The 16,172-nt window shown below is 46.8% G+C and overlaps 1 protein-coding gene across 1 annotated transcript in view; it reads right to left on the bottom strand.

Moving 5' to 3' along the window:
- The window catches only part of LOC139543154 (IQ motif and SEC7 domain-containing protein 1-like), a 142,476-nt gene that overhangs the window by 26,564 nt on the left and 99,740 nt on the right, over positions 1-16,172 (bottom strand). The window contains exons 9-12 of the mRNA XM_071349392.1: positions 7,754-7,879; positions 6,425-6,524; positions 4,930-5,091; positions 4,044-4,232 (exon numbers count right to left, since the gene is read on the bottom strand). Coding sequence (XP_071205493.1) covers positions 4,044-4,232; positions 4,930-5,091; positions 6,425-6,524; positions 7,754-7,879 — 577 coding nt within the window. The remainder of the gene's footprint in view (positions 1-4,043; positions 4,233-4,929; positions 5,092-6,424; positions 6,525-7,753; positions 7,880-16,172) is intronic.

Raw genomic sequence — 16,172 nt, 5'->3', positions numbered from 1 at the left:
GTATTATGTAGCTGAGTCTCGAGGAGACAGACCACCAGATATACCCTGGTATTATGTAGCCATGAGGAGACAGACCACCAGATATACCCTGGTATTATGTAGCTGAGGAGACAGACCACCAGATATACCCTGGTATTATGTAGTCATGAGGAGACAGACCACCAGATATACCCTGGTATTATGTAGCCATGAGGAGACAGACCACCAGATATACCCTGGTATTATGTAGTCATGAGGAGACAGACCACCAGATATACCCTGGTATTATGTAGCTGAGGAGACAGACCACCAGATATACCCTGGTATTATGTAGCTGAGGAGACAGACCACCAGATATACCCTGGTATTATGTAGCCATGAGGAGACAGACCACCAGATATACCCCGGTATTATGTAGTCATGAGGAGACAGACCACCACATATACCCTGGTATTATGTAGTCATGAGGAGACAGACCACCAGATATACCCCGGTATTATGTAGTCATGAGGAGACAGACCACCAGATATACCCTGGTATTATGTAGTCATGAGGAGACAGACCACCAGATATACCCTGGTATTATGTAGTCATGAGGAGACAGACCACCACATATACCCTGGTATTATGTAGTCATGAGGAGACAGACCACCAGATATACCCTGGTATTATGTAGTCATGAGGAGACAGACCACCAGATATACCCTGGTATTATGTAGTCATGAGGAGACAGACCACCAGATATACCCTGGTATTATGTAGCTGAGGAGACAGACCACCACATATACCCTGGTATTATGTAGTCATGAGGAGACAGACCACCAGATATGCCCTGGTATTATGTAGTCATGAGGAGACAGACCACCAGATATACCCTGGTATTATGTAGCCATGAGGAGACAGACCACCAGATATGCCCTGGTATTATGTAGTCATGAAGGGAAACTGAAATGTTTTCTTGTCAATTTTCGTATTTCCATTTGCAAAATATTTTGATAAAACCTGGAATAAAAGAATAAGGGTGACCTATAATTAAATTACATGTGTGTAAATGGCACGTGTTTGTATATAGAGTGTGTATAGGCTTCTCTCCCACATTAATATTCTCTTTGTACCAGACTGGATTCAAGTGACTTCTGTTTATTTTATATATCTATATATTAATATTTTTTACTACTCTAGGGATATAATTATTCTTTCTAAAACCTTATTGACTATTTATTATGTATTTTATTTTATAAATATATATAAATATATATATATATATATATATTTTTTTTTTTCACTCTTTATGTGATGGACAATGCAGAGAACACAGGAAGAAGAATGATCATTTAATTACCACAGTGAATTATTGTAATATTTGTTTATGTGTCAATTAATCCCAGAAGGGTTGGGTTGCCAACTGGCGGTTTGACGCGAAAATAACATGCCATTCATCATTCATATAGCCAATTTTGACTTCACAACTGGCCCATCTAACGGAAATTCTCTCAGTTCTGCTTCAAGGACCAGACTCAGTCCATTTAAAAACGTCAACCTGCTGCAATAACAGCTCCTTAGCACCCTGCCATCTCTCTCTTTCTGTGAAGCATGATCTGTTCTATAATTAACAATAACAGCTCGTTAGCACCCCGCCATCTCTCTCTTTCTGTGAAGCATGATCTGTTCTATAATTAACAATAACAGCTCCTTAGTACCCTGCCATCTATCTCTTTCTGTGAAGCATGATCTGTTCTATAATTAACAATAACAGCTCCTTAGTACCCTGCCATCTCTCTCTTTCTGTGAAGCATGATCTGTTCTATAATTAACAATAACAGCTCCTTAGTACCCTGCCATCTCTCTCTTTCTGTGAAGCATGATCTGTTCTATAATTAACAATAACAGCTCCTTAGTACCCTGCCATCTCTCTCTTTCTGTGAAGCATGATCTGTTCTATAATTAACAATAACAGCTCCTTAGTACCCTGCCATCTCTCTCTTTCTGTGAAGCATGATCTGTTCTATAATTAACAATAACAGCTCCTTAGTACCCTGCCATCTCTCTCTTTCTGTGAAGCATGATCTGTTCTATAATTAACAATAACAGCTCCTTAGTACCCTGCCATCTCTCTCTTTCTGTGAAGCATGATCTGTTCTATAATTAACAATAACAGCTCCTTAGCACCCTGCCATCTCTCTCTTTCTGTGAAGCATGATCTGTTCTATAATTAACAATAACAGCTCCTTAGTACCCTGCCATCTCTCTCTTTCTGTGAAGCATGATCTGTTCTATAATTAACAATAACAGCTCCTTAGTACCCTGCCATCTCTCTCTTTCTGTGAAGCATGATCTGTTCTATAATTAACAATAACAGCTCCTTAGTACCCTGCCATCTCTCTCTTTCTGTGAAGCATGATCTGTTCTATAATTAACAATAACAGCTCCTTAGTACCCTGCCATCTCTCTCTTTCTGTGAAGCATGATCTGTTCTATAATTAACAATAACAGCTCCTTAGCACCCTGCCATCTCCCTCTTTCTGTGAAGCACGACCTGTTCTATAATTAACAATAACAGCTCCTTAGTACCCTGCCATCTCTCTCTTTCTGTGAAGCATGATCTGTTCTATAATTAACAATAACAGCTCCTTAGTACCCTGCCATCTCTCTCTTTCTGTGAAGCATGATCTGTTCTATAATTAACAATAACAGCTCCTTAGTACCCTGCCATCTCTCTCTTTCTGTGAAGCATGATCTGTTCTATAATTAACAATAACAGCTCCTTAGTACCCTGCCATCTCTCTCTTTCTGTGAAGCATGATCTGTTCTATAATTAACAATAACAGCTCCTTAGCACCCTGCCATCTCTCTCTTTCTGTGAAGCATGATCTGTTCTATAATTTTTTATTTATTTATTTATTTATCCATTATTTTACCAGGTAAGTTGACTGAGAACACGTTCTCATTTGCAGCAACGACCTGGGGAATAGTTACAGGGGAGAGGAGGGGGGATGAATGAGCCAATTGTAAACTGGATGAATATAATAATAATAATTAACAATAACAGCTCCTTAGTACCCTGCCATCTCTCTCTTTCTGTGAAGCATGATCTGTTCTATAATTAACAATAACAGCTCCTTAGTACCCTGCCATCTCTCTCTTTCTGTGAAGCATGATCTGTTCTATAATTAACAATTCACTCCCTCACAACTCAGCGGGCCTTGGCTCTGACCTTCAGTCAGCATGTCTGTAGTGCCAAGCCGAATGACTGTTCTGTTGCAAACGGTTCGTTTCATATCACTTTGTTTTCACATGTCGAGCGCTCTCTTGACTTCTTCTCTGAATGTATAACAGACAAGATATTCTACATTTTAGATGTGTGTATGACAGACAAGATATTCTACATTTTAGATGTCTGTATGACAGACAAGATATTCTACATTTTAGATGTGTGTATGACAGACAAGATATTCTACATTTTAGATGTGTGTATGACAGACAAGATATTCTACATTTTAGATGTGTGTATGACAGACAAGATATTCTACATTTTAGATGTGTGTATGACAGACAAGATATTCTACATTTTAGATGTGTGTATGACAGACAAGATATTCTACATTTTAGATGTGTGTATGACAGACAAGATATTCTACATTTTAGATGTGTGTATGACAGACAAGATATTCTACATTTTAGATGTGTGTATGACAGATATATTTAAAAAGTTAAGTGAGCAATTACACAAACTACCAGTGAAAAGCTATTCATAAGGTTCTTTTTGATTAGGTTATATTTATAAGAATTTTATTTAACTCGGCAAGCCAGTTAAGAACAAATTCTTATTTACAATGACGGCCTACCGGGGAACAGTGGGTTAACTGCCTTGTTTCAGGGACATAATGACAGATTTTTACCATGTCAGCTCGAGGATTCGATCGTGCAAACTTTCAGTTACTGGCCCAACGCTCTAACCACTAGGCTACCTGCTGTAGGACTACATATTATAAAGTATATCAGACAAGTATTTGACACAGGTCTGGTGTCCAGTATGTCTGTCGTGTGTGTGTGTGTGTACATACCTGTGTCTGCTAGGTCTCTCAGTGATGAGCTGAGCGCGGTACGTTTGAGTCCGTCTGCAGAGGCATAGCTGTCGTCCAGACTGGGCCTAACCAGAGTGCCGTTCACCGCCTTCACGCCGCCGCTGGGACCACCACCGTCAGACCCAGCCACAACAGGCCTCATCACTCCTTTCTGCTTATCCAACTCCGCTGTAGAGAGGGAGGAGGAGAGGGGGAGAGAGGGGAGAAAGGGAAAGCGAGAGGAGGAGGGTGAGGAAGAGGAGGAAGGTGAGGAAGAGGGTGAGAGAGCGAGAGAGAGAGAGGAGGAAGGTGAGTAAAGAGAGAGAGAGAGGAAGGTGAGGAAGAGGGCGAGAGAGCGAGAGAAAGTAAAGAGAGAGAGAGAGAGGAGGAAGGTGAGGAAGAGGGTGAGAGAGGAGGAAGGTGAGGAAGAGGGCGAGAGAGTAAGAGAGAGAGAGGAGGAAGGTGAGGAAGAGGGCGAGAGAGTAAGAGGAGGAAGGTGAGGAAGAGGGCAAGAGAGAGAGAGGAGGAAGGTGAGGAAGAGGGCGAGAGAGAGAGAGAGTGGAGGGTGGGGAAGAGGGTGAGAGAGCGAGAGAGAGAGAGGAGGAAGGTGAGGAAGAGGGTGAGAGAGCAAAAGAGAGTAAGAGAGAGAGAGGAGGAAGGTGAGGAAGAGGGTGAGAGAGAGAAAGAGAGAAGAGAGCAAGAAGTGAGTAGAGAATAATAGTGGGAAAGGATTACTTTGCTTTATAATGTATTTGGTTATCACATTAGGGATTACTTTGCTTTAAAAGGGTGTACGGTTATCACATTAGTTGTATTTTATACTATTCTGTTGTATTCCCCTATGGGATAATACAGTATTCTACATAGCACTGTATAGTCTACTCACATTCCACCCTGTATTTCTCCATCTCCTGCACCTCAGCGATGCTCTCTCTCAGGTCGGAGGTGAAGCGTGTTCTGTCCTGCTGGCTCGGAGCGTTAAACACGATCAGAACCTTTCTCTCCCCGCCGGGGTTGGCTGATGACAGACGGATACCGTGGGGGTAGTCTGCAGTGGAGAGAGGAGACATGTTTTACACAACACATACTGTACAGTAATACAGACCCAGTGTACATCTCATAGGGCTCTGGTCAGAGGTAGTGCACCACAAAGGAAAGAGGAGGGCCATTTGGGACTCAATCACAGTCTTCACCAGAGAGGAGGGCCATTTGGGACTCAATTACAGTCTTCACCAGAGAGGAGGGCCATTTGGGACTCAATCACAGTCTTCACCAGAGAGGAGGGCCATTTGGGACTCAATTACAGTCTTCACCAGAGAGGAGGGCCATTTGGGACTCAATCACAGTCTTCACCAGAGAGGAGGGCCATTTTGAACTCAATTACAGTCTTCACCAGAGAGGAGGGCCATTTGGGACTCAATTACAGTCTTCACCAGAGAGGAGGGCCCTTTGGGACTCAATTACAGTCTTCACCAGAGAGGAAGGCCATTTGGGACTCAATCACAGTCTTCACTAGAGAGGAGGTGTCTTCACACAAACACCCACATACAACTAACCATCCAATACCCCAATCATATGGTTGTAATTTACAAACTATAATGTTATTGTGGTGAGAATACAACCATAGTTGTCAGATAAATAAATGTCATGTTATGTCCAAAAATGAAAGAATTAGATACAAATGTAATTGTCATTATCGAGGGAGAATTATCATTAAACAGGACGAAGGTATAAAATGTCCTCATCTGTGCTGTGATCAGAGAATAGATACGGTGATGTATTTACAGCAGGGATAGAGACAGAGAGAGAGAGACAGAGAGAGAGACAGACAGAGAGAGAGAGAGACAGAGAGAGAGAGACAGAGAGAGAGAGAGACAGACGGAGACAGAGAGAGAGAGAGACAGAGAGAGAGAGACAGAGAGAGAGACAGACAGACAGAGACAGACAGAGACAGACAGAGAAAGACAGAGAGAGAGAGAGAGAGAGAGAGAGAGAGAGACAGACACAGACAGATAGATAGGTAGATATACAGACAGATAGTTAGGGTTAGAGAGGGACAGATGGAGGGACAGATGGAGGGACAGATGGAGGGAGAGACACATACTGCCTCCCCATTCTGCACCCTTCTCCCATAGTGTGCACTTGAACACTTTCTGTCATGGATATTAACAATGGTGAAATTCCCTCCAGTTAATGTTTACGCCTATGATTTAAAATCCATGACACACTGTGAAGTGCTCACGTTAGGAGGAGGGTGGAGAATCTGGATATAGCTAAATACTTACAGGAGTACACACACACACACACACACACACACACACACACACACACACACACACACAGACACAGACACAGACACACACACACACACACACTCTTACGCTGGTTCTGGAACATGTGGACCTGCATCTCGACCAGGGCGAAGGACTGTCTGAAGCTGTATGTCACAGAGGTCTTCTTCTTCTGGAAGATCTTGGTTACCTTTAAGGGAGAAGAGGGGAAACCAGGTCTCTTTATGATCCCAGCTAGCACACAACGTTCTGAGAACGTTAGATCTTGGTTATCTATAGGGGAGAAGAGGGGAAACCAGGTCTCTTTATGATCCCAGCTAGCACACAACGTTCTGAGAACGTTAGAGCTTGGTAAGAGCCTGGTTTTCCTATGGTTATTTTATGTACAACCTTCACACGACGTTCTGGGAACGTTAGAGCTTGGTAAGAGCCTGGTTTTCCTATGGTTATTTTATGTACAACCTTCACACGACGTTCTGGGAACAGTGCCTGATAGGTTTTGGGAACGTTCTCAGCACATTTATTAAGGAACTTGACGTTATTGTCTTGGTATTTTGTTACTTTAACAAAACGTTTCCTAAAAGTTCAAACATGGTTACATTTCTATTTTAAATAATGTTCTAGGGACGTTCTCCAACTGGTTTGAAATTGGGGAATGTTCTCTAATAGTTCAGAGAACGTTAAGAAACAACGTGGGCATTTTTCAGTACTTCAGCGTGAGGTTTCCTACAGTTTTCCTCGTGGTTCGAATTAAAGTCATGTTCTCAAATTGTTTTCAGAGAACGTTAAGAAAACAGTCCATAAAAACAAAAACACAAACAAGAAAAATATTAGTAACGTTCAGAAAACATTCTAAGAGTGTTGATGTCACGCCCTGACCTTAGTTATCTATGTTTCCTGTATTATTTTGGTCAGGTCAGGGTGTGACGAGGGTGGGTATGCTTGTTATGAATTGTCTAGGGTTTTTGTAGATCTATGGGGTGTTTGTAAGTCTAGGTAATTGTAGGTCTATTGTGGCCTGAATTGGTTCCCAATCAGAGGCAGCTGTTTATCGTTGTCTCTGATTGGGGATCATATTTAGGTAGCCATTTCCCCTTTTGGTTTGGTGGGTTCTTGTCTATGTGTAGTTGCCTGTCAGCACTCGTTTATATAGCTTCACGTTCGTTTTGTTACTTTGTTTCGTGTTATTTCTTCATTAAAAGAAGAATGTATTCATATCACGCTGCGCCTTGGTCTCCTCATTACAACGGACGTGACAGTTGCTTTAAAACAGTGTACATTCTGTTCTCTGCAATAACAAAACTCTCTCTATCCTCTATCATGTAAAGTGTGTTGGCCCACTATGTGCCTCAGACGTAACCCATCCGATGGCTCACAGGTGAGTCTATATGGTACAGACATAACACAGGTGAGTCTTACCACGAGCAGGTCATTGAAGAGGAAGACTTCTCTCTGGTGGACTCCAGTCCTCTGGTTTCTGTTAGGGTCAGGCACCTCGTACAGCTGACAACAACACACCAATCTGCGGTGTGGCAGCGAGAGCACCTACACACAAATTATTATTACTATTCACAGAGACAGAACCTGGCAGACAGAACCTGGCAGACAGAACCTGGCAGACAGAACCTGGCAGACAGAACCTCTACACAGAGCAGTGAGACAGTGAGAGCACAGAGAGGTTAGTTTGCAGTTCAGGATTACCAGCTCAAATATACAATTAAGCGTAAATGTTTACAGAATCCGACTTCATATCAGGCAACATTTGAGTCTGCCTACAGTATGGGGTTTCCCACCCCACTAACCATGGGTATATCTACTACCTACAGTATGGGGTTTCCCCCCCCACTAACCATGGGTATATCTACTACCTACAGTATGGGGTCCCCCCCCACCCCCACTAACCATGGGTATATCTACTACCTACAGTATGGGGTTTCCCTCCCACTAACCATGGGTATATCTTCTACCTACAGTATGGGGTCCCCCCCCCACCCCCACTAACCATGGGTATATCTACTACCTAAAGTATGGGGTCCCCCCCCCACTAACCATGGGTATATCTACTACCTACAGTATGGGGTTTCCCCCCCCACTAACCATGGGTATATCTACTACCTACAGTATGGGGTTTTCCCTCCCACTAACCATGGGTATATCTACTACCTACAGTATGGGGTTTCCCCTCCCCCCCCCCCCCCACTAACCATGGGTATATCTACTACCTACAGTATGGGGTTTCCCCCCCAACTAACCATGGGTATATCTACTACCTACAGTATGGGGTTTCCCCCCCCCCCCACTAACCATGGGTATATCTACTACCTACAGTATGGGGTTTCCCCCACTAACCATGGGTATATCTACTACCTACAGTATGGGGTTTCCCCCCCCCCCACTAACCATGGGTATATCTTCTACCTACAGTATGGGGTTACCCCCCCCCCCCACTAACCATGGGTATATCTACTACCTACAGTATGGGGTTTCCCCCCCCCACTAACCATGGGTATATCTTCTACCTACAGTATGGGGTTTCCCCCCCCCCCACTAACCATGGGTATATCTACTACCTACAGTATGGGGTCCCCCCCCCCACTAACCATGGGTATATCTACTACCTACAGTATGGGTCCCCCCCCCCCACTAACCATGGGTATATCTACTACCTACAGTATGGAGTTTCCCCCCCCCCACTAACCATGGGTATATCTTCTACCTACAGTATGGGGTTTCCCCCCCCCCCACTAACCATGGGTATATCTTCTACCTACAGTATGGGGTTTCCCCCCCCCACTAACCATGGGTATATCTTCTACCTACAGTATAGGGTTTCCCCCCCCCCCCACTAACCATGGGTATATCTACTACCTACAGTATGGGGTTTCCCCCCCCCCACTAACCATGGGTATATCTACTACCTACAGTATGGGGTTTCCCCCCCCCCACTAACCATGGGTATATCTACTACCTACAGTATGGGGTCCCCCCCCCCACTAACCATGGGTATATCTACTACCTACAGTATGGAGTTTTCCCCCCCCACTAACCATGGGTATATCTTCTACCTACAGTATGGGGTTTCCCCCCCCCCCCCACTAACCATGGGTATATCTACTACCTACAGTATGGGGTTTCCCCCCCCCCCACTAACCATGGGTATATCTACTACCTACAGTATGGGGTTTCCCCCCCCCCACTAACCATGGGTATATCTTCTACCTACAGTATGGGGTCCCCCCCCCCCACTAACCATGGGTATATCTACTACCTACAGTATGGGGTCCCCCCCCCCACTAACCATGGGTATATCTACTACCTACAGTATGGGGTTACCACCCCCCCCACTAACCATGGGTATATCTACTACCTACAGTATGGGGTTACCCCCCCCCCCACTAACCATGGGTATATCTACTACCTACAGTATGGGGTTTCCCCCCCCCACTAACCATGGGTATATCTACTACCTACAGTATGGGGTTTCCCCCCCCCCACTAACCATGGGTATATCTACTACCTACAGTATGGGGTCCCCCCCCCACTAACCATGGGTATATCTTCTACCTACAGTATGGGGTTTCCCCCCCCACTAACCATGGGTATATCTACTACCTACAGTATGGGGTTTCCCCCCCCCCCCCCCCACTAACCATGGGTATATCTACTACCTACAGTATGGGGTTTCCCCCCCCCCCCACTAACCATGGGTATATCTACTACCTACAGTATGGGGTCCCCCCCCCCACTAACCATGGGTATATCTTCTACCTACAGTATGGGGTTCCCCCCCCCCCACTAACCATGGGTATATCTTCTACCTACAGTATGGGGTCCCCCCCCCCCACTAACCATGGGTATATCTACTACCTACAGTATGGGGTTTCCCCCCCCCCACTAACCATGGGTATATCTACTACCTACAGTATGGGGTCCCCCCCCCACTAACCATGGGTATATCTACTACCTACAGTATGGGGTTTCCCCCCCCCACTAACCATGGGTATATCTACTACCTACAGTATGGGGTTTCCCCCCCCCACTAACCATGGGTATATCTACTACCTACAGTATGGGGTCCCCCCCCCCACTAACCATGGGTATATCTACTACCTACAGTATGGGGTCCCCCCCCCCACTAACCATGGGTATATCTACTACCTACAGTATGGGGTTTCCCCCCCCCCACTAACCATGGGTAGATCTACTACCTACAGTATGGGGTTTCCCCCCCCCCCCACTAACCATTGGTATATCTACTACCTACAGTATGGGGTTTCCCTCCCACTAACCATGGGTATATCTACTACCTACAGTATGGGGTTTCCCCCCCACTAACCATGGGTATATCTACTACCTACAGTATGGGGTCCCCCCCCCCACTAACCATGGGTATATCTACTACCTACAGTATGGGGTCCCCCCCCCCACTAACCATGGGTATATCTACTACCTACAGTATGGGGTTTCCCCCCCCCACTAACCATGGGTATATCTACTACCTACAGTATGGGGTTTCCCCCCCCCACTAACCATGGGTATATCTACTACCTACAGTATGGGGTCCCCCCCCTACTAACCATGGGTATATCTACTACCTACAGTATGGGTTCCGTCCCCCACTAACCATGGGTATATCTACTACCTACAGTATGGGGTTACCCCCCCCCCCCACTAACCATGGGTATATCTACTACCTACAGTATGGGGTTTCCCCCCCCCACTAACCATGGGTATATCTACTACCTACAGTATGGGGTTTCCCCCCCACTAACCATGGGTATATCTACTACCTACAGTATGGGGTTTCCCCCCCCCCCCCACTAACCATGGGTATATCTACTACCTACAGTATGGGGTTTCCCCCCCCACTAACCATGGGTATATCTACTACCTACAGTATGGGGTCCCCCCCCCCACCCCCACTAACCATGGGTATATCTACTACCTACAGTATGGGGTCCCCCCCCCACTAACCATGGGTATATCTACTACCTACAGTATGGGGTTCCCCCCCCCCCCCCACTAACCATGGGTATATCTACTACCTACAGTATGGGGTTTCCCCCCCCCCCCCACTAACCATGGGTATATCTACTACCTACAGTATGGGGTTTCCCCCCCCACTAACCATGGGTATATCTACTACCTACAGTATGGGGTCCCCCCCCCACTAACCATGGGTATATCTTCTACCTACAGTATGGGGTCCCCCCACTAACCATGGGTATATCTACTACCTACAGTATGGGGTTTCCCCCCCCCCCCACTAACCATGGGTATATCTACTACCTACAGTATGGGGTCCCCCCCCCCACTAACCATGGGTATATCTACTACCTACAGTATGGGGTTTCCCCCCCCCAACTAACCATGGGTATATCTACTACCTACAGTATGGGGTTTCTCCCCCCCCCAACTAACCATGGGTATATCTACTACCTACAGTATGGGGTCCCCCCCCCCACTAACCATGGGTATATCTTCTACCTACAGTATGGGGTTACCCCCCCACTAACCATGGGTATATCTACTACCTACAGTATGGGGTTTCCCCCCCACTAACCATGGGTATATCTACTACCTACAGTATGGGGTTCCCCCCACTAACCATGGATATATCTACTACCTACAGTATGGGGTCCCCCCCACTAACCATGGGTATATCTTCTACCTACAGTATGGGGTTTCCCCCCCCCCACTAACCATGGGTATATCTAATACCTACAGTATGGGGTTCCCCCCCCCCCCCCACTAACCATGGGTATATCTACTACCTACAGTATGGGGCCCCCCCCCACTAACCATGGGTATATCTACTACCTACAGTATGGGGTTTCCCCCCCCCAACTAACCATGGGTATATCTACTACCTACAGTATGGGGTTTCCCCCCCCCAACTAACCATGGGTATATCTACTACCTACAGTATGGGTCCCCCCCACTAACCATGGGTATATCTACTACCTACAGTATGGGGTCCCCACCACTAACCATGGGTATATCTACTACCTACAGTATGGGGTTTCCCCCCCCCACTAACCATGGGTATATCTACTACCTACAGTATGGGGTCCCCCCCACTAACCATGGGTATATCTTCTACCTACAGTATGGGGTTACCCCCCCACTAACCATGGGTATATCTACTACCTACAGTATGGGGTTTCCCCCCCACTAACCATGGGTATATCTACTACCTACAGTATGGGGTTCCCCCCCCCCCCACTAACCATGGGTATATCTACTACCTACAGTATGGGGTTCCCCCCCCCCCACTAACCATGGGTATATCTACTACCAACAGTATGGGGTCCCCCCCCCACTAACCATGGGTATATCTACTACCTACAGTATGGGGTTTCCCCCCCCCCCCCCACTAACCATGGGTATATCTACTACCTACAGTATGGGGTTTCCCCCCCACTAACCATGGGTATATCTACTACCTACAGTATGGGGTCCCCCCCCCACTAACCATGGGTATATCTACTACCTACAGTATGGGGTCCCCCCCCCCCACTAACCATGGGTATATCTACTACCTACAGTATGGGGTTTCCCCCCCCACTAACCATGGGTATATCTACTACCTACAGTATGGGGTTTCCCCCCCCCACTAACCATGGGTATATCTACTACCTACAGTATGGGGTCCCCCCCCCACTAACCATGGGTATATCTACTACCTACAGTATGGGTTCCGTCCCCCACTAACCATGGGTATATCTACTACCTACAGTATGGGGTTACCCCCCCCCCCACTAACCATGGGTATATCTACTACCTACAGTATGGGGTTTCCCCCCCCCACTAACCATGGGTATATCTACTACCTACAGTATGGGGTTTCCCCCCCACTAACCATGGGTATATCTACTACCTACAGTATGGGGTTTCCCCCCCCCCCCCCCCCCACTAACCATGGGTATATCTACTACCTACAGTATGGGGTTTCCCCCCCCACTAACCATGGGTATATCTACTACCTACAGTATGGGGTCCCCCCCCCCACCCCCACTAACCATGGGTATATCTACTACCTACAGTATGGGGTCCCCCCCCCACTAACCATGGGTATATCTACTACCTACAGTATGGGTTTCCCCCCCCCCCCCACTAACCATGGGTATATCTACTACCTACAGTATGGGGTTTCCCCCCCCACTAACCATGGGTATATCTACTACCTACAGTATGGGGTTCCCCCCCCCCCACTAACCATGGGTATATCTACTACCTACAGTATGGGGTTTCCCCCCCCACTAACCATGGGTATATCTACTACCTACAGTATGGGGTCCCCCCCCCACTAACCATGGGTATATCTACTACCTACAGTATGGGGTTTCCCCCCCCACTAACCATGGGTATATCTACTACCTACAGTATGGGGTCCCCCCCCCACTAACCATGGGTATATCTTCTACCTACAGTATGGGGTCCCCCCACTAACCATGGGTATATCTACTACCTACAGTATGGGGTTTCCCCCCCCCAACTAACCATGGGTATATCTACTACCTACAGTATGGGGTTTCCCCCCCCCAACTAACCATGGGTATATCTACTACCTACAGTATGGGGTTTCCCCCCCCCAACTAACCATGGGTATATCTACTACCTACAGTATGGGGTCCCCCCCCCACTAACCATGGGTATATCTTCTACCTACAGTATGGGGTTACCCCCCCACTAACCATGGGTATATCTACTACCTACAGTATGGGGTTTCCCCCCCACTAACCATGGGTATATCTACTACCTACAGTATGGGGTTCCCCCCACTAACCATGGGTATATCTACTACCTACAGTATGGGGTCCCCCCCACTAACCATGGGTATATCTTCTACCTACAGTATGGGGTTTCCCCCCCCACTAACCATGGGTATATCTACTACCTACAGTATGGGGTTTCCCCCCCCCCCACTAACCATGGGTATATCTACTACCTACAGTATGGGGTTCCCCCCCCCCCACTAACCATGGGTATATCTACTACCTACAGTATGGGGTCCCCCCCCCACTAACCATGGGTATATCTACTACCTACAGTATGGGGTTTCCCCCCCCCAACTAACCATGGGTATATCTACTACCTACAGTATGGGGTTTCCCCCCCCCAACTAACCATGGGTATATCTACTACCTACAGTATGGGGTCCCCCCCACTAACCATGGGTATATCTACTACCTACAGTATGGGGTCCCCCCCACTAACCATGGGTATATCTAATACCTACAGTATGGGGTTTCCCCCCCCCACTAACCATGGGTATATCTACTACCTACAGTATGGGGTCCCCCCCACTAACCATGGGTATATCTTCTACCTACAGTATGGGGTTACCCCCCCACTAACCATGGGTATATCTACTACCTACAGTATGGGGTTTCCCCCCCACTAACCATGGGTATATCTACTACCTACAGTATGGGGTTTCCCCCCCCCCCCACTAACCATGGGTATATCTACTACCTACAGTAGGGGGTTCCCCCCCCCCCCCCACTAACCATGGGTATATCTACTACCAACAGTATGGGGTCCCCCCCCCACTAACCATGGGTATATCTACTACCTACAGTATGGGGTCCCCCCCACTAACCATGGGTATATCTTCTACCTACAGTATGGGGTTACCCCCCCACTAACCATGGGTATATCTTCTACCTACAGTATGGGGTTTCCCCCCCCACTAACCATGGGTATATCTACTACCTACAGTATGGGGTTTCCCCCCCCCCCACTAACCATGGGTATATCTACTACCTACAGTATGGGGTTCCCCCCCCCCCCCCACTAACCATGGGTATATCTACTACCTACAGTATGGGGTCCCCCCCCCCACTAACCATGGGTATATCTACTACCTACAGTATGGGGTTTCCCCCCCCCAACTAACCATGGGTATATCTACTACCTACAGTATGGGGTTTCCCCCCCCCAACTAACCATGGGTATATCTACTACCTACAGTATGGGGTCCCCCCCACTAACCATGGGTATATCTACTACCTACAGTATGGGGTCCCCCCCACTAACCATGGGTATATCTAATACCTACAGTATGGGGTTTCCCCCCCCCCACTAACCATGGGTATATCTACTACCTACAGTATGGGGTCCCCCCCACTAACCATGGGTATATCTTCTACCTACAGTATGGGGTTACCCCCCCACTAACCATGGGTATATCTACTACCTACAGTATGGGGTTTCCCCCCCACTAACCATGGGTATATCTACTACCTACAGTATGGGGTTTCCCCCCCCCCACTAACCATGGGTATATCTACTACCTACAGTATGGGGTTCCCCCCCCCCCCCCACTAACCATGGGTATATCTACTACCAACAGTATGGGGTCCCCCCCCCACTAACCATGGGTATATCTACTACCTACAGTATGGGGTACACAGTCCGTGGAGTAGACATTTGAACACTTGTAACAAGAGGCATTTGATGGCAGTTACGTTTGAATATATATATATTTTTATCCATAAAAATGCTTTCTTGAACATGTGAACTTTCATGTGTCTTAATAACAAACTGGTATGGGATCTTCAAATATGAACACACATTTTACAATCATGAGCCTAGTTTGGCTACGGAGAAAGCACAGAGCTATACTGGTAGAGAGAGACAGGATGCTTCCTGGCTAGTCGTGATTGGCTCGAGATAATGGTGTGGTTGGACATGCCGAGAGATGAGTCCCGATTGGTCTGACAGGCTTCTGTCTATAACAAAACGGGGGGCTTCCCTGGTCAGTATATAGATAATCTTCGCTACTGCAGATTTTTGGAAATATATAGTTTTTTGGACAAATGCAAAAGTGTTG

The sequence above is a fragment of the Salvelinus alpinus genome, chromosome 17 (genome assembly GCF_045679555.1).
Source record: "Salvelinus alpinus chromosome 17, SLU_Salpinus.1, whole genome shotgun sequence".
Lineage (NCBI taxonomy): Eukaryota > Metazoa > Chordata > Actinopteri > Salmoniformes > Salmonidae > Salvelinus > Salvelinus alpinus.
This window is presented reverse-complemented; position numbering and strand designations above follow the sequence as displayed.